This window comes from Emydura macquarii, unplaced genomic scaffold (assembly GCF_026122565.2).
Source record: "Emydura macquarii macquarii isolate MOO-44397 ecotype Brisbane River unplaced genomic scaffold, CSIRO-AGI_Emac_v2 contig_1876, whole genome shotgun sequence".
Classification (NCBI taxonomy): domain Eukaryota; kingdom Metazoa; phylum Chordata; order Testudines; family Chelidae; genus Emydura; species Emydura macquarii.
Window position 1 is genome coordinate 20,884,352 of NW_027132013.1, and position 27,119 is coordinate 20,911,470.

Sequence of the window (27,119 nt, forward strand, 5' to 3'; positions counted from 1 at the left end):
TTTTCAGGAAGTCAGCAGGGGGTGCTGAAGATCAACAGTGGGCTCATCCTAAGTAACGTCCCCAAATAGGAGCAGCATCACTTCTGCTATATCCCAGTTCCCCAGAGTCTCCCAACAGGAAGCTGAACATCCAGCTAATCCATAACTGTCAAAGAGTCATAATTTTGTTTGTGTTGCCACTAAGCCTCCCGCTCCCAACAGGACAAAAAAGGGAACTTACTGGATCTGAGCAGAGTTCTGTGAGTACTTTTAGGGGTCATTGGAGGTGGAATTGAGTGACCACTTGCAGAAAGGATAGCATTGAAATATAGCCCAGACCCTTCTCTCACTGGGCTGAGAATCGGTGGAGGTGTGTAAGGTGGGAGCTCAAAGTTTCTATCTGACGGGTGATCTGCCAGGCGCACAGGTGAGCGTAAGTGGCTCTGATATGGAGTGATGTTAGAATAGACTGGAGGAGCAATGAAGGTGCCTGCTTTCGGTGGTATAAAGAGTGGCTCAGGTCTTGGCCGCTGTTTTGGTTTCCGGGCAAAACCCTCTGATTCATCCTTTGAAGCAGCATTTTCATGCTACAAAAAGAAAACAAATCCTTTTAATACAATCATCTAAACACTTCATTGTATTTTAATGATGCCTTCAGATTGTTTACAAATTTCCGCGAGAGGACATGCTCAGTGCACTGCAGGACAGGAGCTGCCTGGGGCTGCTTACGAGGCACTAAGACACACAGAGGACCCCACAGGGTGAGAGAAGAAATTAGTCACTCAATGACAGAACAGAGGAAAGTCCGAGGGTCTTTTCTCAAAAGCCTGCTGCTGTTTAGGAACTATATACAATTCGTCACTTCTCCATCCAGCAAAATTATGCATGATACTCCTTTATCTCAATCTCTCTCTTGTGGCTAGATGCAAGATTAAAATAAATAAATAAGAAGTAAATATTGAGGGAACACCAATAAGGGATTCTTATAACATCACGGTAGTGTGAACAAAGATCCAGTTTGGGACTTGCTTAGAACTCAACAACGGGCACATAATTTTACCACTCAAAGTTACCTGTGCACAAATGGTAAAAATGCCCCTAATTTAGGGCATGGCTCTGCTAAATGATCACTTGAATACAGCAAGCTCCCAGTAGCACACATACGATGTATGCAGAGACACACTGTCTCCCTCATTTCCTCTGTCCTCCAGACTGTTAATGGGAATTATTTGGCTATTTTAGTACCAGCAACAGTCCTCAAAAAGCCAATGGTATTCCACAGGTTAGCCATCAGATGGCAACGGTGCACTTAAAAAAAAAAAATCCTCTTCATACAGGACATAGGTATGATCTCAGGATCAAATTCAGCCCAAGATCAGATGCCCCTTTCAAGTTTAGGAGACTCAAGAGAAAAGATTCAGCTGGACAAATCGATTGAGCAGACTTCAGTCTCCTAGATCTATTAATGTGATCATACCTGGATTGAAGTTTCCATGTTGGAGCTGCGACCGGACCTTCTTCGGGTGACTATCACAGAGGGCTTGCGTTCAGAAGGACCTCGATCATTTGCCAGCCCCCTCTGGAGTTTCCCTTCTTCTCCCTTTTCTCTCTCAATAACCTGCAAGTCAAATTTCCTCACTGGCACAGACACAGGAATGATCAGAGGCACAAGGCTGCTATCTTCGCGGGGTCTCTTGGAGGCTGGTGGAGAACTGGCAAATTCCAAAACACTTTTGGCTGCTGTAGGTGCAGCAGCCACCACATTCTTCTTCTTCTCTTCTGAAGTATCCAATTCCTGAAGACAAGAAGAAAAAAATCCCACATGTACGTTAGAAGTTATAGAACACCCACCTTTTAATCAGACAATATGTCACTTTCAATCTAAACCTCTTATTTCAGGTTTCCAAGGTATTCTCAACACACCATTCTTTGAGTTGGAAAGTATCAGAACTACAATAACCTGAGGAAAAGAATACTTTAGCTGAACTATTTTCAAAAGTTGGCAAAATGATTTTAGAGTTATCACATTTATTTCAACTGACATTAGAAACAGCATCAACTACTCCCTTGATCCTTTATTCCCCCATCCATAGTTTTACATTTTGTTTTCCAGATTGACTTATGCCCTATATCAGTGTTTCTCAATTAAATTTGGCCGCGGAACCCTTTTTAACTTCTGCGGGGCCATGCGATACCATACCGCCGAAAAGGGGAAGATGTCCTGGATTTTTCAGCAGAGGGTATGAGCTGTTTTTGGCGGTGCTCACTGTCAGCTGTTCAGCGGCGCTGTCAGCTGTTCGGCGGCACGCGTTGTCAGCTCTTTTTGGCAGCATGATTTCAATTTTTCGCGGAACCCTGAAATTCATCTCGTGGAACCCCAGGGTTCCACGGAACACCAATTGAGAAACACTGCCCTATACAATACTTCCCCATAAACACGTAGACAGGGACTTTCATTATTTTGGGAACATCTGTATATTGCAAGTATCTGACTTTTTATCCAAATTGCTGAATCGTAACATACCTGCTTTCCTTAGTTCTCGCTCTTCTTTGAGAGCTCATATAATTGAATCTCTTGCCCAAAGAGCTAAACTGGCTTCTGTACTGTGCTTTAGCCAATGGAAATGTACCTTATTAAAATGAATAAATATAACCTCTTTCATCAGCTCTTTGGTCCTCTAACTTCTTATACGTTCCTTGCATAAGCTACAACAATCATTCAAGATGAGATCTTCAAAGCTGTCTAAAAGATTGGGGTGTACAAAATCCCTTCCATTAGGGCACTGTGGAATCAAACCCTTGTCATTGCTCATTAGGAAGAACAGATAGAATCTGTCATAAATATTGCTCCCTTTTGTCCTCATGTTGCTAACCATGGCTATATGTGGGCATGACTAGGGGTGAGATCTCGTTTCAGTTGTCGAATTCCATTTGATCTCCCCCAAGCTTTTTCTTAAGCACACAACCAGCTCTCTCTAATTGCACTCACTGTGCTGGTGATCACAGTGTGTGTGGTATAGCTCTACTTGGATGAGTATAAGCATGTTGTGGGTGGGAGGCCAACAGATAAGTAAGAGTACATATTTCACATTGCTAACTACTCCCCAGTGTTCTACCAAGTGTGCTAACAAGTAACTTGCTCAATAGGAATGGCACAGCCAGGAAAAGGTGATCATGCTAACACAGTCGCTTCACTAATGGATGAAGGTTTATGTTGGTTTTCTGCAGAACAGATGAAGTATCAAGAGTGCGCTTCCTCTGGCTACTCACAAAAACTGAATAAACTGCACATCCCTGTACAGAGCGGACGGGCAAAGCAAGCACTGAGCAAGTAGGAGATTAGGAGGAAAAAACAGCAAAAAGGAAATGTTTTTTTAATTTTCTGTCACTGTTCACCAATACACTGCTGTAAAGATAAGTTATATATCCTGACATACATGCTTTGTTTCCCCCTTTTCCCCCACCTCCATCCCACTCAGCAATGAAACCTTCAGAGAAAAGGAACCCATGTGAGGGATTCACTGTAAGATCAGTCAAAGCAAGGTTGGAAGGGAACTTAGCTTTCAGTTATGCCCCTTATTTCTGGGCCTATTTCCTCATTTCACCATGTGACATGATACTATTCAGCTTACAGCTATGGGACACCAGAGGAAGCAATGGAGTGATGTACTTCTTATTCACCAAGAGATAGTGTGCCTTCCCCAGCAAGTCCTACAATGGCCTTTGTCCTATGGGTTAGCCAGATTTCTTCAGGTTTGTGACATCTGTGGCAATTTGGAATTTTAAAATTTTTCATTTTTTAAAAAGTATTTTAAAATTATTTGTTAAAGATTTCATTCTTCATGTTTTGAATGTGGAGGGTTAGTCAAAAGAGGCAGATTTTAAACAGAGGTCAGGTGAAACAGGCCATAAGAAACCAAGCTGAGTAGATTTACACCTGTTATTCTAAATTCTTGATCAGGTTGAATAGTTAGCTGTATTTTATTTTAAGAACCTGGGTTAGGAATTTCATTCAATACCAGTGGAGTAAATTACACTGCTCAGGTAGTCTCAATGCACTCTGAGATCACCCTCACACATGCAAAGAGGTTTGGTAACCATGCCCCCTCAACCATTCCAGATCTGATTTTGCAGTAATACACTCTGTGCGACTTCAACCAGGTTGACTTCCCACATGTTTTTTCTCAGAGAGATCTATTTTTAGGATGCTATGTAACACGAGGGCTATTTTAGAAATGCTATATTGGTCAGGTTGCATCTCTTACCTGGACATTCTGAAGAGACGCCTGTTCAACAGCCTTTTGTGCCAGGATTAGCAGGTTGGCCTCTTGAGAAACACACCGTTTTCTCCGGGTGCTCTGGATCACACCACCTCTCACCCCCATAAAGTCATTAGTTCTCTGAGTGCTTTCTTCTGTCACTGGTACCTGCTTCTCCCCATCTCTGCCATTATAGGATGTGGCCGGCCTCTCTGCTTCAGGCTGGTTGAACTCATTACTACTCAAGGTCTCCTTCTGTCCCAGGTGTGCTCTCTTGGGCTGTGGATAGCTACCCTTGTTGTGGCCCAGAGCTTCAGGCTGATGCTGAAACTGGAGTCCTTGCTGCTGTGGTTGCCAATGATGCAGGAACAGATTGCTAGCTTGTTCCTCTACTGGTTTAGAAGCCAGTATTTCTTCTGAAGAGGAGGATGGCAAAACACCTTCCTTGGAGAGTCTCCTTGATCTCCTTGGAAAGGGTATCTGGGTCTGAGGTAGCACAGTCTGTTGGTTTTGCTCCGTTAGGGCTTTCAGTAGTTCCTGGTTCCTCTCAGGTTGCTGGAACTGGTGGGCCACCATATGATGTTGGGGTGCTGTTGCTGCCACATGGGGCTGTGCTACAGAAGCAGCTTGCTGGAGATTGAAGGCTTGCGTGACGGCCTGTTGCTGCTGTTGTGGATAGAAGTTTTCAAACAGCTGCAACTGTGGAAGAGCTTGTTGTTTCTGCTGGGTAGTAAAGACTGGGTTGGAAGAAGCTGGGGCTTGTTGAAAGACATGTAACAATTCAGGAAGGCCTTGCTTCTGGCCTTGGTGACCAAATGCAAGCTGGAAAGGCTGTAAAGGTAGCGTCTGATTCTGCTGTTGCTGCTTCTGCATCTGGTGATAGGAATTCATTTGAGCTTGCTGCCTGATTAGTGCTTGTTGTTCCAGCTGAACCTTCTGAGCTATCATCTGCTGGACAGCATCTCCATACAGGTCTAGCTGCGAAACCTCCATGTCTTTTTCCTGGCTTCTTTTCAGAGCTTCATGATGGCCATAGAAACTTGGGGCACTGGCATTGGAGTGGACCCCTTTCTGACTGCCCCCATAGACCACACTGTGATTCCACGCCGCAGGTGAATGCTGCCAACTGGAATCAACCCTCTCAGGCAACCTGCTCCCCATCAATGAGTTCTGCCATTTGACAGCAGCCAGCTGCTGGGAGATCATCATGGACTCCCCCCGATCTTGAGCATAAACAACAGAGTTCATCAAGGCAACATTGTTGGGAGCACTAGTTAGTCCCCCTGCTTTAGAAAGTTCCATAGTTTGTGAAGTAGGTATTTCCCCTCCACGTCCATAGTACTGTCCTTCCTTCAGCTGTTGTTGCAGTTCTTTCGATGGCACAGCTACATCCTGCTCATTAAAAAATGCAATCCGTTTCCCAGCCCTCTTGTTTGAAGACTTTTGCTGAGCCTGAAGATTCATGGTTCAGTCTATTCTCCCAGGTATACACACTAATTTACAACCCACCCATCTCAGAGGCTAGGGGAAGAAAGACACCAAAGGGTTCACTTTCCCGTCCGGTTCCAGTAATAACAATTTCGTACAAGTCCAGGTGGAAGTATCTCCACTTCCTTTTCCTCTATGCGTCTTTCCTTTTCTTCTTCTTGCTCTTTTCCTCTGCAATTCAGAGGATGCGGGAGTCCACTTGGTCACAGTGCCTGAAACAAAGAATGAACATCAATGAGTCATCAGTAAGGAACATAAAACATCAACAGGACGTCAGATGGCATATAAACCCTCAGACTTAGCAAACAAGGTGTGTGCCTGTTCCTCCTTCCAAAGAAATCATGACTAGGAAAATCTTGTCCAGTGTGGACTGAAGTGGAGGAAGAGAAGGACAGCAATACAGTAGATCTGACTATCTATAGAGTCTAATGGATTTATCCCTCTCTAAAATAAATAAAAATATCAGAGTACTTTTGCACAATAAGAACAGCAGTAGCACACAGCACTACTGATTTCAATAATGAACGCTTTAGCTCAGGGGTGCCTAACATATGGTCTGCAGGCCATACACAGCCCACTAGAGCATTTTATAAGATCTGTGGCCTGCTTCAACAGAATATATTAAAAGCCAAAGCATTAGCATTTTGTTGTCATGTTTATACACTTGTAACAATACTGTATATAGAAACAACCTATTTAAATACATTTGAAACAAGCTGAACTTAAAACATAAATCAGTACAGGTGACTTTAAATCTTACTGAAATATGTAGAATTTAGCCCACATAAGGTTGTGCTGAGGTTTTATGTGGCCCTCCCTGTGTAATAAGGTTAGGCACCACAGCTTTAGCCCGTTTTGAAACCTTTCCTGTTCAACTCTCCCATCTTCCTCATTTCTCTCCCATCAAGCCACTGATTTTTATTTAATTCTTTCTTGTAAGCTAAATGATCTGCTTTTAATTCAAACCCTGAAACAATAACCATGACCTGCTAAAACTAAAAGAGGCAAACAATTTAAATTATTTCAGGACCCCTAAATTTAATCTTTGAGATGGTAAAAAAAAACAAAAACCACCAAAATCTTCAGCTGAACATGAAGGGAAAGTGCTCCATTCAACAATGTGCGGGGGGAGTGGGTGGAAAGGTAGTAGTTATATACTGTGGAAGTAGCTAGTAGTTATATACTGTGGAAATCACCTTGCTTCTGGAGCAGCCTATCAGCCAAGAGATCCCTTAACAGCTCACCAAGTGCTTGAGGACTAGAGGCAGGACCTGTCCAACCTGCTGTGCTTGCAATGTCTTTTACAGCATTTGGAAGTTGCTATTTCTGCTAAGGGATTCCACACTGAATAGTGGTTTATGAAGAGTCTGGATGCAGCTTTTACAATCTTCAGACTAACAAGTATCTGTTGGTATAGAACAGGAAAAGAAGGTCCCTCAAGCACATGAATACATACAATCAAGGATGAAAAGCAAAATAAAGGAGGCTATCTTCTATGACACATACTCCAGAAGGCTCATGGACCAGCACACTGTCTTAAAATTTGTGTTATTAATGATGGTAGGGCACCTAAAGTCTTGGATAGGCATCTTTTTATTATTTAAACTTAAATACATAAAAATACAAGCTCCCAAGTAATGAGGCCATCCCAAACCTAGATACCATGTCCCATCATCAGTATTCGCAAAGACTCATCCAGTATAGTTACATTTTACAGAAGATTTCTGAATTTTTTTTCTTTAAAAAAGTACTATTATTTATCTCTCTCCAGCTACAAAGCCAGTCTCTCTTAGCAAACAATAACTGTTCAGACCACAGAGGGAGAGAAAATGCTAATAAATGTTATAATCTCTAAAATTATCTAGAACAAGTTAATAAAGTTAACAATTCCAAGGTAAAAAACACCTGGGGCCTATCAGGATAAGTACCACCATAGATCCCACTGGAAAGAACGGTTATTTACCTCATAACCATTGTTCTTCGAGATATGTTGCTCATGTCCATTCTGATTTAGGTGTGTGTGCACACCACTTGCACTGGTGCCGAAAACTTTTCCCCTAGTTGTATCCGTAGGGCCGGTGCTAGCACCCTCTGCAGTGGCACGCGTAGGTGCTCATATATATTGCGCTGCGGCCCCCCTCCACCCTCAGTTCCTTCTTGCCGTAACTCTGACAGAGGGTGGGTTGTGGAATGGACATGAGCAACACATCTCAAAGAATAACAGTGACAAGGTAAGTAACCATTCTTTCTTCTTCAAGTGCTTGCTCATGTCGATTCTGATTTAGGTGACTTACCAGTAGTGCCTCTGTAGGTGGGCAGGAGTTCATGGTTGTGAAGACTGCTCTGCTGAATCCCACATTTTCCAGAGCTTGCTGCATGATGGCATAGAGGGACGTGAAGGTATGTATGGATGACAATGTAGTGGCTCTATAAATATCGTGAATAGGCATATGCGCCAAGAAAGCCGCTGAAGATGCCTGGGCCTTTGTGGAATGGGCTGACAGGGATGCTGGAGATGCGACTCTGGCTTGTTCATAACAGGCTCGAATACATGCTGTAATCCAGAACAATATTAGTTCCAAGGAGACTGGCTTGCCCTTCATCCTCTCAGCAATTGCTACAAAGAGTTGCGTGGAGTGGCGAAACAGTCTGGTCCTATCAGTGTAGAAGGCTAGAGCCCTTCTTAAATTAAGAGAGTGAAGGCACCTCTCTTCATTAGAGCTGTGAGGCTTTGAGCAGAATACTGGCAGAAAGATATCCTGATTCATATGAAGATGGGAAACGACCTTCGGTAGGAATGCAGGATGAGGGCAAAGCTGGACCTTGTCCTTGGAAAAACATTGTGTAAGGAGGCTTTGAGGTCGGGGCCTTAATTTCTGACTCTCTGTGTGCAGAGGTGATTGCTACTAGAAAGGCCACCTTCCAGGACAAGTGCATGAGAAAGCAGGAGGCTAAAGGTTCGAAAGGTGGAGCAGTGAGCTGGGACAGGACAAGGTTTAGGTCCCACTGGGGAATTGGCTCTCCAATCAGAGGGAAAAGCCTTTCCAGCCCTTTAAGAAATCTAGCTGCCATTGTGTGGGGGAAAAAACGATCTGCTCTGTATTTCTGGGTGAAAAGCCGATATCGCTCCCAGATGAACTTTTAAAGATGAAAAGGTCAAGCCTTCCTGTTTCAAATGAAGCAAATAGTCCAGGATCACCTGTACAGGAGACTTCATCAGCAATACATTCTGACAGGCCTCCCAGCAGGCGAAGCGCCTCCATTTTGCTAGGTAGGACACCCTGGTGGAAGGCTTCCTACTTTCCAACAGTATTCTCTGGACCTGGGCCAAATGGTGATGCTCTTCCCTGTTCAGCCATGAAGCATCCACGCCGTCAGATGCAGGGAGGCTAGGTCTGGGTGAAGTAACCGACTCATCCTGGGAGATGAGGTCTGAGTGCAACGGCAGAGACCAAGGACGGGCCACTGATATATTCAACAACATCCCAAACCAGTGTTGGCAAGGCCATGCTGGGGCTATCAGGACAAGTCGCACTCTGTCCCTCTTGACTTTCACCAGTACCCTGTGCACGAGAGGTATCAGGGGAAATGCGTATATGAAATCCCTTGACCATGATAGGAGGAAAGCATCTGTCAGTGAGCCTCCTTTTGATCCCAGGAGAGAACAGAAGTAAACCCATTTTCTGTTTTCCCTGGTCATAAACAGGTCCACTCTGGGAGTTCCCCACCTTTGGAAGACACGGTCAGCCACCTCCTGGTGGAGTGACCACTCGTGGTGAGAGCGAAAGGATCTGCTCAAACGATCTAGTAGGGTATTCTTCAGCCCTGGCAAATGGACCACTTCGAGGTGAATGTTGTGATCCACACAGAAGTCCCAAAGACGTATGGCTTCCTAACACAGGGCTGAGGATCTGGCTCCCTCTTGCTTGTTGATATAGTACATTGCCGCTGCATTGTCTGTGAGGACCCGCATCACCGTGCTGGACAGGTGCAGCAGGAACACTTCGCAGGCCAGCCGGATGGCCCTGAGCTCTCTGACATTTATATGAACTACTAGCTCCTCCCTGGTCCAAAGGCCCAGAATCCAAAGGGCACCAAGATGGGCTCCCCAACCCACATCCGAGGTATCTGAGACAAAGGACAGTGTTGGTCTTGGGGCCTCGAAGGGCACTCCTGTTAGCACTTGTTGAGGGTCCATCCACCATGACAGGGAGGTATGTTGGCAGGGAAGACGGGGATCATGAGAACCCTGTCCAAGGAGTGCCTGGATGGGGAGTATACCATCGCCAGTCACATTTGGAGCAGCCGTAACCACAGCCTGTTGTAGTGGACCACGTAAGTACAAGCCGCCATATGCCCCAGGAGGCTGAGGCATACCCTCACCATGGTAAGTGGGTGGGCCCTTAGACTGGCTATAAGTCCCATCATAGCCTGGAACCTGGTGTTGGGCAGCAGTGCTTTGGCTTAAATAGAGTCTAGGACTGCCCCCAAGAACTCTATTCTCTGTACCTGCATAAGTAACAATTTCTGTTGGTTTATTAGCAGGCCCAGCAACCAACACGTGTCTCTCACGATTCCAATGTTGCAATGGACCTGTTCCCTTGAGCGGCCTTTGATAAGCCAATCATCCAGGTAAGGAAACACCTGTATGCCCCCCACACCTGAGGTGGGTGGCTACCACTGCCATATATTTGATAAATATGCAGGGAGCAGTAGAAAGGCCAAACGGGAGGACCGCGAATTGGTAGTGTCACACTCCCATTGTAAACTGCAGGAACCTCCTGTGGCCCGGGAAAATTGCGATATGAAAATAAGCATCCTTCAGATCTAGGGCAGCAAATCAGTCGCACAGATCCAGAAAGGGAATGATGGCTGCTAGGAAGACCATATGAAATTTTAGTTTTTTGAGGAACTTGTTTAGGGCTTGTAAATCCAATATGGGTCTCAGGACTCCCTTTCCCTTTGGGATCAGGAAATACTGTGAGTAGAATCCTTTGCCTCTCAGATCCTGAGGGACCACATCCACTGCCCCCAACTGCAAGAGGACTTGTACCTCTTGAATGATGAGTTGCTTGTGAGGGGGGGTCCCTGAAGAGCCCTGCAGCCTGGAGTCGGTCTGGTCTGCGAACAGAGCAGTGCTATCAAATGGAAGGTCCTGAATGGACTGCTGGACTTCTGTCAAGAGACCAGAAGACTGGAGCCACAAAGCTCTCCTCATTGATACTGCGGAGGCCATTGCCCATGCTGCCAAGTCCGCCATGTTTGACTCCGCCTGCAAGGAGGCCCTAGCCACAGTCTTACCCTTCTCCAGGATGGCTTCAAACTCTTGTTTGGAGGACTGGGGTATGGAGTCAGTAAACTTTTCCAGCGATTGCCAGATGTTAAAATAGTATCGCCCCAGCAACACCTGCTGGTTAGACACCCTTAGCTGCAGGCTCGCTGTCGAATAAATCTTCTGACCAAATAAATCCATCTTCTTTGCCTCTGTGTTCTTTGGTGTGGAGCTCATTTGCCCCTGCCTACCTGGGCTACCACGACCACCAGTGACAGCCTGGAGATGGATGCGTGTATAGGTATTCAAAGCCCTCAGTGGGCACATACTACTTTTTCTCTGCCTGCTTGGATATGGAGGGCAGAGATGCCAGGGTTTGCCACAAAGCCTTCGCCAGCTTCACTACCCCTTCGTGCACCAGGAGGGCCATTCTGGAAGGATCTGCGGATGCCAGGATGCCAAAGAGTTCATCCACAGATTCTTTAAGGTCCTCTATCTTAAAGCCCAGGTTAGCTGTTATCCTTTTCATCAGCTCCTGATGTGACCTATAATCATCCAGCAGGGCAGCGTGCGAAGGGCCCGCTACTGTCTCATCTGGGGAGAACAAGGAAGAGGCCAGTAACTGAGGGGCTGCTGGTGCCTCTTCACTAGTCAGGGTAGTCACCGATGGACTTCCCGATAGCTACTCCTCATGCTCCGAGTCGATGTCTAAGGCTGGTGCCATGGTGGCATCTTTTGAAGGGCACGGCCCTGAAGTTCCTGCAGATGAAAATGGGTAACACACCACAGAATGGGGGAACCCCCACAGGTTCCAGTCCATTGACCTTGAGGCCACCCCCCCCCATCTGCAGTGGCATGGGAAACCCCCGGGGGGGCTTTGTAGCTTGCACCTTCAGGGGGACTATAATTTCCTCTCCCAAGTCTGAAGAAGTATATCCCGGTGAACATTGGGGTACTGACGCCATCCACTTCTCCATGTCTCTATGCCTGAGTTCTGGTGTTTGGGAGCAGTGTCTGGAGCTGAAACGTTGGCTGTGTCTTGACCGCATCTTGTCCTTCAGTTTCCTGTAAGGACCTGAGCAAGGCCGAGGCTCCAGTGACCAGCTGCATGCCGGCAATTCACAATGACACGGGCTCAGCGAACTGCAGGACTCCAAAGATCGATGCCAATGCTCAGCAGATCAGTGCTGGCGCTTCAGGGACCAGCACCTAGCATCCGCAGTTCAGTGGCATGAACCTGATATCTTGGTGCGGTTCCAGAGACCGGTGCCAAGAACCCAATGAGTGCCATGAACCTGGCGAGTGGCGACCAGTTGACCGGGGCGGGGAGGGGTGGGGGGCGGCGCAGGGCAGTTGCATAGTCACTAACATCCTCTTCAATAGACCCCCAGCGGGGCATCCGCTCCTTGGTTCGGCAGCCTACCCTCTCATGGTATAGGTGGCACCGGCATGGCCAATAGGTCCTTCATTGCCTGGAACGCCTCAGGCATGGAGGGGACCAAATGGTGGCACAGGCTTCTGCCACTCCCCAGAGTCAGCAGCGGCGCAGGTGCCAGGCTCGACGCCAGCACGGGCAGAGACCCCTTCCAGGCTGACTCCAGCTTCCCCAAATTTTTCTTAGCCAACTAAAGTGCCGGCAAATGCTCCTTCCCTGAATGCGCCTTCTTTTGGCACTTCTTCGGCACCGGCGATGCCATGCAGTGCCAGGTTGGGTCCGACGCCGAAGAAGCGCTTCTTGTTGACACCAAATCTGATCGCGGCTCTGCCGCCAGTCTGAGCATGGCCTCCATCAGAAGGGCTTTAAATCTAATATCCTGGTCCTTCTTAGTTCTTGGGCAAAAGCTCTTACACTTCTCAGAGATGTGAGCCTCCACCACGCGCCTTAAAACAGCTCTGATGCAGGTCGCTCAGTGGCATAGGCTTCTTGCACGAAGTGCAGGGTTTAAACCGCAGGAACCGGGGCATGCCCCAACCCTGGGAACTTTCTAACTAGTAAACTAACAAACTAACCAACCAACTTTTAAAAACTATATAAATGAGCAAAAGCTAGAAATAGCCAGAACTACTAGGAAAAACAGAGACTTGTGAGAGCAAGAGAGTTGTTCCAGCACCGTCATGGGCGGTAAGAAGGAACAAAGGGAGAGGGGACTGGCAGCGCTAAGTATACGCGAGTGCATACGCACGCCGCTACAGAGGGTGCTAGATCCGGTCCTATGGATAGGGGAAGTTTCTGGCACCAGTGCATGTGTATACCTAAATCAGAATGGACATGAGCAAGCACTTGAAGAAGAATGCTAGGAATTTTCACATTCCAGTAAGATACAGCAACCATTCCTAGCTCTTATGAATCCAAGACACTGGATCTTAAACTTGTCACTGGCCCAAACTTGAATATCATCTAACCTAAAAGATTTTAGATAAAGTAATTAAGTCTCTCTCCTCTTTTTTGGGGGGGCGGTGAGATGGGCAGAGAGGAGGGAAGAAATGAGGAAATTCTGGATTTGGAAAGGAAAAGAACAGGTAAGGGTGCAAACATTAAAAAAATTAAAAATGTAAAATGGCAGCTGTTTGAAATTTAGAGTTTTGGAATCTTACTGGTAGTCCTGGGATAATGAGATTAGTAGGCAAAATGCAAGTGAGAAGCAGTGAAAGGTGCAGGAAAATAATTATCATATGGATACTACTACTACTATATATGGGGTATGGTAGTACTTTTACTGTATTTCTTTTATATTTTTATAAATAAAAAATACAAGGTAGATAAGAATCAATTATTTTAATCAAATTTTTTAAAGTTTTATTTTTAAAAAAGGAAAATCTTTAACCTGTTCAAAATTAAATTAGAATTCATGACTACCTATAAAGGCCTAAATTTACTATCATTTATTAAAATAATTAAAATAAATTAAAAATAAGCAGCATTAATGAGCCCTTCTCAAATTTAGTAATGAATTATTAAATAATGAATTAAAGGGTGCTTTTTTATACATAGAATCAGAGGAAAACATTTAACTTTTGAGGTTAAATTTATAAATATGGCATAATATGTCTCATACTGCATTAGGTATCTGTATCATCTTCAGTCTTTACAACTGAGTCAGTGCTAGTATTTTCTTTTACCCAAAGCTCTATATTTTCAGGGTCTGTTGCTTCTTGGAAAATATAATAGCTGAAATAAATATTTTGTCATTATTTATGTTAAATATAAGGAAGAGAACCCAGGAAGAGGGTAAATTTGGACCATATCCTGTGTGTATGCTCAGTCTATTTGCAGGATGGTGGGGACTCCACCTGCTTACACAGTCTACATCACATGAACACCCAATAACATATGGCTAACTTAAGGTTTGCACAGTACACTTAAGCATACAGAACCCAAATCCTGGATTCCAGTTCAGCCTCTCACTCTTGGCCTGTGCTGCAGAGGTTGATCTGCATTTAAGAGTTTTGAGAACAAATACATAGAGTCTCTTGGGGATAGAAACATTTTTTTTGCAGTTGCTCTTGACATTTCCCCACCTCCTTCCCGTTGTGAAAAGTCTGAATGACAGCCCACAAACTGACTCTACTATCTGCCTTGCACAGTGACCACAACCTTCCTTTCGTTATGAATGATGATTGCAGCAAGTTGAGAACTATTCTCAATTTGATTTTGGGGGGTGGGTTGGTTTTGGTGTTTTGTTTTTTTTCGGTTGGTTGGGTTTTGGCATTGCCACAGTAAGATTTACCAAAGTTCAAAGCTCCCACCAGTGGAGCTGAATTGGTTGTAGAAACAGTGGGGAAAAGCAGTAAGCACAGTTGCAGACTAGGAGGCCACGATTCCCATAATATAATGGGAATGGAAAAAGCATGGAGGACTTGGGAGAAACACCATTAAAGAGTTAGTGAAGAAACAAACATGCTTCCAGACTCAATAATATCTAACATTTAAATGGTGTATTTCAGCCAAGAGCACTTTACATATCAATACATGGGATCATTTCAACCACCACAGAAAAGCAGCCTCTCCTGGGGTGGTAAGGAAGTGGCAGGAGCAAGCACAGGCACACAGAGTTGTGCTGTGAAAGGGAATTCTTGAGCAAAGAAAAAAGGGCTCTCTCTCTTATGGAGACTGCCATGAGATTTTAAAACCCAAACAGGGCAGACAAAACATTTTCATTACTATTAATTAAAGACCCCAACAATAAAATACTTTATATATTAAAAACAGAAGTTAAAACTGGATCTTTCCCTCTGCCCAAGATCCTGTAACCTGAATTTCCTCAAGCCTCACACGGCAGCAGGGTAGATTTTAAACCCGGAGGGGGGGGAGGGAAAGGGGAAGGAAGGCACAGGGTTTATGCAACTTCCACCTCCAATCTAGATCAAGCTTGGCTTCCCCGCAAGTGGAATCATGGCTTGCTGTTTCAGTGAGGACTGACTCACTTCCTCAGCTTGTTTTATTGCTGTTCTTCCCTCCTCCCCTTTCACCCGGGCCATGAGCAATGGAACTCTGCCACCTAGTACCACAGAGGTCTGGGCGTTCCTTCCTTCACCAAGCACAAACTCTGTCAGCTCATTTTCCAATCCCCTTTGGACAGCATAAAAATAACTCCAAGAGAGACACAGGAGATGGAAAAATTTTCTTTTTAAAATGCTATCAACACAAAGTCTAACTAGCAAAACGTGTTCAGTGAAACCCCGCCTCAAGTCTGCAGCATGGGAGAAAATCCACATCCCACAAGATAAGAGCTGCTTTAAAATGGAACCCAGGCTGCAAACATGAAGAGCTCTTGGACAAAAGTAGAAATGTACATTGCTTCAGAGCATTAGTGTTATTTTTCCCTTTGCTTTCTACAGAATTGCTACAAATTTAGCAGCACTAACTGTTTTCCACAGTATGTAATGTTATATACTAATAACTGCCTTATGATACTACTTTACCTTCCAGAGGAGTTGCAAGATATTTGTCTGGGGGGTGGGGAGGATATCAATTCCTTTGATGTTTTCCTTGCTTTGTCCTTTTTGAATTCCTAGGTACTGACTATTCAAATCTAGTTTATTGTTATGTGTGAATTCATTCAGTAAAGCCTTAACTGTTTCCTTTCCTCTTCCTAGTGTTCAACAGACTGTTCTCCTCAGATCAAAAACGAGAGTTCTGTAGCGCTTTAAAGACTAACCAATTTAATTTCAGCAGGCAGCTTATGCTGAAATTAAATTTGTTAGTCTTTAAAGGGCTACAGAACTCTCATTGTTTTTGCTGTATATAGACTAACACGGCTACCCCTCTGGAACTCTCCCTCAGATCAGATACCCACCTCCCTCCCCCTTGTTCACTAATTTGGAGTCTCTTGCAGGAGAATTTCCCTTTCTGACTTACACTGACTTTATTTAGAACATTTAGCAAACCTTCCTATTTCTTTTCCACCTGTTTCAAAAACCATCTATCAAGTTTATCAGTTATTTTTAAGCAATAAATTAAGAAAATCCTTCAGACCTCAGATTCTCTCTTAAACATGCTCAAGGCACAAGGTTTTACAAGTTTTGTTGCTGACTGCAACAGAATTCAAAGCCTGAGGACCTCAACCTTGGAAAAGGAAGGGATTGCTGGAGAGAGAAAGAGAGAGAAAACCAACCACCATTGCTAAGCCTTGCATCATCTTCCCAGTGATTCCCCTAGTCATGCAATACCAAATGAAGGGAAAACTGGAGGAAACATAGCTGGCTAAAATCCAATCTAGAGGGAATATTGATGTGCAAGGGAAAGTCTTTTTTTTTTTTTTTTTTTAAACCAAATGAAAATGGGTTCTCACCCAACACCGAAGGCATCCGTTTTAAATATGGTCATACTCTCTAGGTTCTGTTCAGCTCCTCCCTTCTCCTAAAGACCCTGGTAGCGGCAATGATCAGAATTGCCCTATATAGTTTCTTAAACTAGCTAAACATCTACTAATGAACCTCTCCTGCCACAAACCCAAGAAGCCACCTGGAGACAGCAGCTGGATCATCACTCAGTGGCCAACCTCCTTAGCAGGATCAGCCAGAGCAAACACATCCACTTCACTGCTCCACACTCTGCATTAACTGCCAGTCAAAGTTTGCTTCCAGGTGAAGATCCTTGTCCTTTTTCAAACCCCTTTATAGGTTACAACCACAGATGATCTCACAGATTCTCTCTCCCTCCACCATGTTCTCTTGACCTAACCTTGTGTTGGGACGCCCAGTTCGCGACAAGCTGTCCTGCAGTCATTGTTCAACTAAGAGACTACTCAGATACCACTTTCCTGGAGGCTCCCAAAGATGGGGATCTATGCTGATAGTACTCAAAATAGAAAGAATTATTTGTCACTGTAGCTCTTTGAATAGATTACTGACTGCAGATTCAGAATCCCCGCTCCCATCCCCCTTTCTCTGGAGTCTATATTAGAAACTATATTTTGAGAAAATGGTAAAAATCAAGGGCTTGCAGAGCCCTTATATAGGCTTCCATTGCTCAGGTCACCACTAAGCAAAGCAAGTTTTACAGATTTTAGTATACCTTGTCTAAAGTGCTCTAAAAACCCTGCTAACCAGCAATAGAGACTGGGGTTCTCAGTGAAGCACAAAGCAGTACCACCAAACCAGCTTTCCATTTGCAAGTCTGAACCTTAAACAAATTGGGTTTACAGATCCCCTGTGCTTTGATGGAGGCCATGAGGAAGACTACCCATGAGCTGGCAGACAAACAAAGACCATGTAAGTTGTATCTTCCCAATAGAAAGTTGACCCTGCACTTACAAAGCGTGGCTGCAATCGGCACCTACCATACAAAAGCATTTAGTACAGTGACCCACTGTGCATACACAAAGTAAAGCCTGGCAATGAGACCTTCTAAAATAGGTGTCTCAGATAAGCAAGAGAAAGGCCTCAGTTAATGTACATGGGCTACTTTCCAATTGTCTCCTTGCCCAGGCTTTGGCTTCTGTTTTTCCATTATTAGATGAGACCCTTGCGTGTGCACAATGTAGAAGTAAGTGATCTGGAGATGTACTTAGCTGGGAAAGAGAAGCAACAAACATCAAAATGTTAATAATGCAACAATTATGCAAGAAGGTCATAGGTGACAGGTAAAGGGGAAAAAGGACTTATGTCTGTGTTGTTTAAAGAGGGACTGAAAGTTTGTCAAAAGATTTCTCATTTTTATATAAATACACATGCATGTGTGTGTATGTACGTATGTACATATAAGAAGTTTAGGTGTGTCTTCTTTGGAAGATGATGGTGACTGGAGAACTAGTGAAATTACAACATCACAAAAATCAAGATACTGAAAAGTGAGTTATTGAGAAAGGAATGGAATTGTTAGGCTATTAAAAAAAAAAACCCAAAATTTTAAATAAAGACGCACTTGGGAGAAAGAATCTATTTGCTAAAGATTAAAGATCCTGCTCCTTCAATTAAGGTATAAGAGCTCACAAATTACATTCAAGATTCCTCCAGGAGAAACAACAACAACAAACATCCAGCAAACCACACGGAACTTCATTTATCTCCCTTGGAATGAGAAGGGCTGAGGCCCATCCTACATAAGGAAGTTGCTCTAATTGGGTCCCAACCCCATTTTAATGGGGTCACCAGGGACAGCATTAGACTTGTTGGGGCTCAGGGTTGAAACCAAACCCTTGCCTCACCACCTGGGGCTGAAGCCCAAAGGCTTCAGTCCAAGATGGTGGGGCTCAGGCTCCACCCTCACCAGCCAGTGTCACGTAGTAATTTTTGTTGTCAGAAGGGGGTTGCATTGCAATGAAGTTTGAGAACCAATGCTCTAATTTAACTAAATCAATTAGTTAAAACAGGTATAAAACTTTCTCAAGTCTTGAGCCAAAAAAATTACCAGGATGCTACAGAAGACCCTTTTATCTGTCCATCAACTCACTGTGAACTGCATCCCTCTCTCCCTTGCTCAATATACAGGGCCAAAGAATATCCTATGCACTTTCTCAAGAAGAGCTCAAGATCCCCCTGTGCCTCATATGGGCAGAAAGGATAGAGGAAGGTTATGTGATCAAACAACAAAATACGTAACTAGTTAGCTGAGAGAGAATCATTTTGCTTTTGTCACGTGGTAAAATAATGGTGTTCTTCTACCAGCAGGACAATAAACAAGCATAACGGGGGAAAACTAAGATTGACATAAAACTACAGAATATTTCTAGACTTTGATATTTAGATTTTTTTAATGACAACCTTATTATTTAATGTCAATATTTTTATCCTTGATTAAAAAGTTTCTTCACATTTTCCTCTTTAAAAATACACCATTCTAATAATATTTTTATTTCCAACATGAATTCTATTTTGGAAGTTTTTGCTTGGCAATTAACTATTGCACCCAAGTTTCTCTTAATTTTTTTAAATATTGTTTTCCATTTAATATTACATCTCTCTACTATTTCATATGCCAAATTCCTGACCTTACATTTTGCAATACCATGAAACTCTATTCTCCAACTCTTTTATCAAGAGCCTCCTGCAGTTCTATGCTCTCTTCACTTTCATCTGCTGTTACACCCATATTTAGCGCCATAAGGAAATTTAAATTCTATGCATCATTGATCTGCTTTAAGATGTTTTGTATACAACTATTAGATCAGTGGTTTTCAAACTTTTTAGGCTGCTGTGACGTTCCCCTAGTGCAATCTGTACTGGTGAATCGCTCTGTCACCCTAATCCTCCACTCCTGGAGCCCATCTTACTCTGCTTTGCTGTGAGAAGGACATCCACACCTTGGTGTCTACAGCCTCCAGCAAGTAAATTGCCCTCAAATCAGTGAATGAGTGCTTCTAGCCAGCCACTCTTCAGATTATACAACAGAATGACCCCAGCCACTAACCCTAGTCCCAGATGCAACCCTAGGAACTGCCCACTGAACAATGCAAGCTCATATGTTCATCAATTTATCAAAGAAATTGATATGCACCAGCATTGTCACTTCAAATGGAGTCTCTAACACACCTTAAACCAATTTCACTGTCTTAGGTAAAATAAACAAACAAATTTATTAAACTACAGAAGGATTTTAAGTGATTATAAATCAGAGGAAAACAAGTCAGGATTAGTCAAAATAAACAAAAGCCAAACACATTCTAAACTAAGCTTAACACTTTCAGCAACCTTACAAGCTCAGATAATTCTCATCATAGGCGGACTGGATTCCTTTCCAGCCAGGGTCTCCCCCGCCATCAGCACTTCAGTTGCTTGGTGGTGTTTGTAGATGGAGGTGAAAGAGGAGAGAGAGTGGCAAAATGTCTTCCCTTTTTAAAATGTTCCTTCTCCCCCCAGGATCAGGTGAAAAACAATGTCTGAATATGGTTCCCTCCATGCTCTGAGTCACTGAGCTCCTTTGTTGATTCCCTTGTTGACATCTAGGCCAGTCCTTTGTTCCTGGAATGTTGAGCTGGGTTTGTTCTAGATAAATCTTAATGAGGTGCAAACTGCCCCTCTGCTCACAGAGTAAGCCATGAGACACATCTTTGGGCATATCACATAGCGAAGTCTCATAACCATACACATGACACTGCAACAAATATTACTATAACAACAATGTTCAGTACATCATGAGCATTCCAAAAAACATTGTACGTTACATACTTAGCATTAAACAATACAATTACACTATAAGGTGATCATGGGGGGTGGTGTGTCACAGCTGCATACCCCTTTCCAAATAATGTAGTCTACTGCAGACCCCCATCTGAGATGGATCATAATACACCCATGAAAATGGGGGTGGGGGTGGGGAGGAGGAATGTCTGTAAGGGATAACATGAGGCTTTGTCCACCATTACAGGATTTTTCTTGTTTATTCTCTGACAAGAGCTCGCCTACCCCTAAGGGTATGTGTACTCCAGTTTGAAAACCACCGTATTAGATAGAAGATCCCAATACTGAGCCATGAGAGATGGTGCATAACTCCTCCTCAATAAAGTGTAGGGTGCAGAAAATCACAATAAATAGTAGATGATCATCCTCTATTTCACCACTAACAGAGTCCAAGCTCCTCTATTTTATAAGCTATTTCGTGCAATACTTTATCAAAAGCCTTGCTGGGATCTAGCTAAAATGCCTCCATTGCCTTATCCGCATCAATTTTCTTTGTCAGCCCCTTAAAGAAACTCTATCAGATTAGTCATGATGAGATTGGTTTCTCATTAAAGCTCCAGGCTGGCAGCTGCCAAGCTTACTGCTCTCCTCTTTAAGAAGTTCAATCTCTTAGTCTCTGGTGAATGAATCTAAAAATTGTTCCTGCAATCAAAATCAGATATATCAGGCTACAGAGTTCTCTGCTTCCCTTCTAAGACAGAGTGGTTGCCTCAGACACAACCTTCCTCCAGCCTTAATAATTAGCACTTCAAAGTGCTTTTAATTAGAAGATCTCAAAGCATTTATGAAGTGTGGGTAAAGTATCATGACCCACATTTTACTGGACGACAAACTAAAGACAGAGGGACTACAAGAGATCAGTGACAGAATCATGAACAGAACCAAGTCCTGACCATCAATCCCCTGCTCTATATACTATAAAACACTCCCTACATTTATAAACATAGATAAGTATTGAAATAACTCTGAAAAGACATTAAAACTATGTCATTTTTATTTAAGCCACTGTTCTACAATCACTGAAATGTAGGGCTGGAAGGGACCTTGAGAAGTCATCAAGTCCAGCCCCCTCCGCTGAGGCAGGACCAAGTAAATCCCGACCATCCCTGACAGTGTGTGTCCAACCTGCTCTTAAAAAAACTCTAATGATGGGGATCCTACACTGTCCCTTGGAAGCCTCTTCCAGAGCTTAGCTACCCTTTTAGTTGCAATTCTTTCCCCCCAATATCTAACATAAATCTCCCCTGTTGCAGATTAAGCCCATTACTTCTTGTCCTACTTTCAGTGGACATGAAGAACTGATCACCATCCTCTTTACAACAACTCTTAACATACTTGAAGAGTGATATCAAAGTCTCCCCCACCCTACCAAGTCTTCTTTTCTCAAAACGAAACATGCTCAGTTTTTTTTTAAACTTTTCTCACAGGTCAGGTTTTCCAAACCTTTTATCATTTTTGTTGCTCTCCTCTAGACTCTCTCCAATTTGTCCACATCTTTCCTAAAGTGTGGTGTCCAGAATTGGACATAGTACTCCAGCTGAAGCCTCACCACTGCCCAGTAAATTGGGACAATTACCTCCCATGTCATACCTATGACACTCCAGTTAATACACCACAGCTGTATAAAACTGTATAGCTGAGAGATCAGCCTTAAGTGATGGGGGTGGGGCTGTTTACACAAAGCAGATAGACTACTTTTATGTTGGTGAAGGAGGGGAATAGTAGATTTTAATTCTTCTGACATACAGCGAAAATGGAGTGATCCAGAAGCCAACAACAAAAAGTCACAATATAGGGCCAGATATATTGCCTAGCGATTGCACTGCATGCTGCCATGTGGAAGACAGGGGTTCAGTTATTTGATTTAGATCTTTCCCTTCATGGTCCAGAACCACAAGCATCTGGGGGACACAGTAAGAGAGAAAGAGAAGAGGGAATTTTTGTATTTGCTGATCCCTCAAGCCAGTAAAGGAAATGTAGTTATTTCTGAAGGGAGAGCCCTCCAGTCCTCAGATGCAAAGTTTGTGGTCATGATGTACTGTAGCAAATCAAGGGAACACATGAAATTATAAGAGCTCCTACCTGAGAATAAATTAACACTGAGGGGTGGGGCACTCAGACAATACGTGTCAAACTACCAGCTGCAAAGGTGGAGGGAACAAGGTCAACTCCATGAACACACAAGTAGAGTGGAAGGGAAAAAAATTAAATCTTCCCAATTTGAAATGTAAACGATTCCTCCATCCACCAACACACATTCAAGAGTAGATGCAAAATATAGCACATTTGGTATTAATTCCATAGCTTTTCATCACTGGAGACTTAGGATAGGTCATAAGCAGGAAGAATGTTCGCGTCTCAGCATGCTGGAGGTTTGTCATCATTAAACCACCATATATTGTGACAGACTCGGATAAAAAACGGGAAGTGACGAAGGCAGGGGGGATAGATTGAACTCTGCAGAACTTATGGCACAGCCTCTGCATATACTATGCTTAGCTCTAGCCATGAAATCATGGCCTCACAATCACTAAAATTCAACCCCAAAAAACTCTCACACATTTTCAAGTGTTTTCGTGCAAGTAGTCAACACCAACAGAATTCCTGCAGACTGCACACACACGCAGCCTTTCCTCCTACTCATCGCCCTCAGACTTCTTAAAGGAGGAAGGACAGGAACACAGCATTCTTTCACATCAGGGAGAGGGAAAAAATAAACTACAATTGTAAACTGTGAAGTGAGGTGGAAAAGACCTGGGTCTATCTTAGCTACCAAGGTTGTGGAGCAACAAGACTTGCTAGGGCAATCAGGCCCTGAGAATCAGACCCTTGTTCAGAAAGCAAAAGAAATCCTACACTAAATTATACAGTCATCGCAAACGCCCCTTCTCACCGGCAGTAAAACCTTTCCAACAAATATTTAAAGGCTTAGGTCTAAAGGGATATATTTTTCAGGTGCCCAGTGCAACAGAGAAGAGGCAACCTAAACTCAAAGTGAACAAGAGATGCTGACTGGTAGGACTGTTTCTAGCTTCCTAAGGGCCCAATGCAAACGAAGATACACAGGGGTAATGTAGGCCTATGGTCGCTATTTCTGACTGAAGAGAATCATTTAAGCAACTGCATTAGGTGAGAGTCCTGGAAATCAATAAAGTATTTTGAAAGACTGGGAGCAAAAGGAGCCCCCTCGGAAGATACCGCACAGCACAGAAAGAACTCTCCAGTGTGTGCATATGTTTGGAAGGTGGTGATGTAAGGGGAAACAGTTTGAGGCAGACAATATTGAAGGGGAGGAATTAGCATCCAGGAAGTTTAACTGCTGCAGCACTGCTGTACATAATGGCTACATGGGATCAACAACAAAAAATTCAACATGTATCATAGACTCATAGACTTTAAGGTCAGAAGGGATCATTATGATCAGCTACAAGTCTGATCTCCTGCACAACACAGCCACTGAATTTCACCCACCCACTCTTGTAATAGACCCCTAACCTATGACTGAGTTACTGAAGTCGTCAATAATGGTTTAAAGACTTCAAGGTACAGATAATCCATCAGCAAGTGACCCATGACCCATGCTGCAGAGAAAGGTGAAAAAATCCCCAGGATCTCTGCCAATCTGCCCTGGGGAAAAATTCCTTCCCGACCCCAAATATGGCAATCAGCTAAACCCTGAGCATGTGGGCAAGGCTCACCAGCCAGACACCCAGAAAGAATTCTCTGTAGTAATATAGAACCCACCCCATCTAACATCCCTTCACAGGCCATTGGGCATATTTACCGCTAGTAGTCAAAGATCAGTTAATTGCCAAATTAGGCTGTCCCATCATACCATCCCCTCCATAAAATTATCAAGCTCAGTCTTGAAGCCAGCTAGGTTTCCCTAATGTAGCTTCTCATGTATCTAGCACAACCCTATTGAAGAAAGTAATGATGCACCAACTTCTCAAGGAGCCGGAAAAGCCACCACATGTATGACCCACATTTTGAAGAGAATATTGCCACCCTTCTCATTTCTCCAATCTCACTCACAGCCTGGTAATAAATCAATAAAACCACATTAAGCAGGTGTACCAATCATGGTCTCTAGAGTGAAGTTCAGCAGCTCTGTGACGATGGACAGGGTGAGCAGAAAGCTATCATACAGCAATCTATCTACCCATTTGATACAGGATCTTCAGGAAATCAGAGATTTAAACATCATTAATAATATTGCTTTAAATGACGAAAATGAAAAATGAAAGTGAACTTCAATGGGCAACTACTGTTTTGAAACAGGAAGTAAAAGTGATTAAAATCAAGGCAAAGAAAAATAAGAACCAAAGATAAATTTCACTTTGATGTACATGAATTGGAAGATGGAGAAATTCATATCCTTCTTATTTCTTTTGCTTATATCACACCACAACCCTTACTTTTGCCCTCCACCAGCAAATGATCGTGGTGGAAAGAAAAGAAAGCACTGAAAAGGAATTATAAAACACCTGCTTTAATTAGGCTAGCTTCTTTTGTTTACATGCAGCTTTTTTATAAGGCCAAAATTCCACTTAGACATGCACTCCAATTGTCATTTTGGCCTATCATTTAACTGTCTGAATATACTTTTATTTACCCATTAATTTCACTGACATCTTCCTCATTCCTTCCAAATACTTGGACACATTTTAGCAAAGGGCAGAATTCCTGATGGAGCTGGAGGGTCAGAAAAGTAGCAGCTGCACCTTAAAAGAGGCTTTCAGACAACAGCCCTAAACAGAAGACATTCTGTACTTTAAAAGGACATGTCAACGTGCCCTACTGTCATAACTTTGCTTATATCTGTTTGTAAACTCTGAAATTATTCAAGGTTTGCTTTTCAAATTGCTTCTGGGTTTTATTCTGGTTTTTGGAGGAAGCAAAGCAACAGGAGATAGATTATCAGCATGCAGTATTTGGCATAGCAGAGAAAGCAGCCCACATAAACTGGGTTACTGTGGGCAGGAAAAATGGGGGAGGAAAAGGGAAGGCACAGCCATTTAGATGGATGGGAGAACACCACAGTGCAGGATTACACTTCACTAAAAGTAGGTTTCTGCGGTTTCCTCTAATTAGCTAACGTTTGTAAACTGCATTGAAGTTGAGAAGTTCTGTAGGTGCCAAATATCTGTCATCATGAGAAATACCATGATGTAAAGAAGATCAGGCAGCCTGGGCTGGGGCATGCACAAGTAGAAGCAAAAGACTTGAGAGCATTGTATGTTCTGAGACGATATGAAGTTATAAAGCTGTGTGCTATTCTTTTCCTGTGGAAATGGGTTAACACTTCTGCTAACTGTAAGTGCTTAATGCTATTTTAGGCTCTTCTGTTTGGAACTGTCAGGGAAGACAGTTGCTAGCAACAGAGAGAAACGTTCACTCCAGCATGCAGGATTTGCATATGGTTCTACAGTCAGAATGGCACAGAGCTGGCCAAAATGCTCTCCTTATGCTTGCACTCACATAGCTGACATAGCCATATCTTTCACTCGGAGTGTCCTCCCCACCGCAAATAAGCCAGCTGTGGAATTGGACACGCCCAGCAGATCTGACCAAATCATTGTGACTTTTTGCACTGAGCAAAATACATGCCTGACTCTGCAGGACTGTAGCAAGAAGATACACTGAAGCGTTAATCTTTATCCTTTCTTGACCTGTCCTGGTATCTGGGTCAAGAGTAAGAAGCAAGACAGACCTGGCTGTCCACACTGCAAAGAGGATCATAGTTTGAATGCTGAACAGATTCCTTCCTCACACCTGAATGTGGAGGTGATAGTCTCCTCTGAGGGGTGAAGAGGGAAAGCTGGGGACAATAGTACTTTCCATTACAAGGAGAGTCTCCTAGGGGCTGATATGGGTGGGTGATATGGATCCAAAATTCCATAGCTGCTAGCCCACAGCAGAGACACACTTCCAACCATCAGGTAGGCAGTAGCTGTTGCGTAGGGCTGGGGCAATGGTTGTGTAGCTAAAAGCACAAGACAGGAGTCAAGAGAGCTGAATTCAATTCCCAGCCCTGTCACAGATTGTGTAATCTCAAGTAATCATTTCAACTCAATTCCTCCATCTGTAAAACAGGGATAATACCTGTCTCACATGGATGTTGTGAAGCTAAATACATTAATGTTTATAAAGCGCTTTGAGATCCCCAATTGGAAGCTACTATTATTTTTAATAGGACCCACAAGAATGCTAGGCACTTTATAGTACAAATAGGAATTATTCCCTAAAGAGTTTACAGTCTAATTTTAGACATGATGCAACAAGTTGGGGGTAATCAAACAATAGGGAGTAGACAGAGAGGTGGAAGGACAAAGGTTACACTAAAGAGGTCATACAGTTACTCATTAGTCACATGCACATCTTACAACAGGTCAGCATTAAAATATAGTATGGTTTCAGCAACTGGCTTAGCTGAACCAATACCGGATACAGTTTGTCCTGGCCTACACTTACAGATAGATAGCGATCACCACTAATTC

The 27,119-nt window shown here is 43.5% G+C and overlaps 1 protein-coding gene across 3 annotated transcripts in view; it reads right to left on the minus strand.

Moving 5' to 3' along the window:
* Positions 1 to 27,119, minus strand: part of MIDEAS (mitotic deacetylase associated SANT domain protein) — a 77,636-nt gene that overhangs the window by 17,782 nt on the left and 32,735 nt on the right. For all 3 annotated transcript variants that reach the window (XM_067557880.1, XM_067557878.1, XM_067557879.1), the window contains exons 2-4: positions 4,245 to 5,938; positions 1,457 to 1,774; positions 221 to 566 (exon numbers count right to left, since the gene is read on the minus strand). In XM_067557880.1, coding sequence (XP_067413981.1) covers positions 221 to 566; positions 1,457 to 1,774; positions 4,245 to 5,702 — 2,122 coding nt within the window. In that variant the 5' untranslated portion in view covers positions 5,703 to 5,938. The remainder of the gene's footprint in view (positions 1 to 220; positions 567 to 1,456; positions 1,775 to 4,244; positions 5,939 to 27,119) is intronic.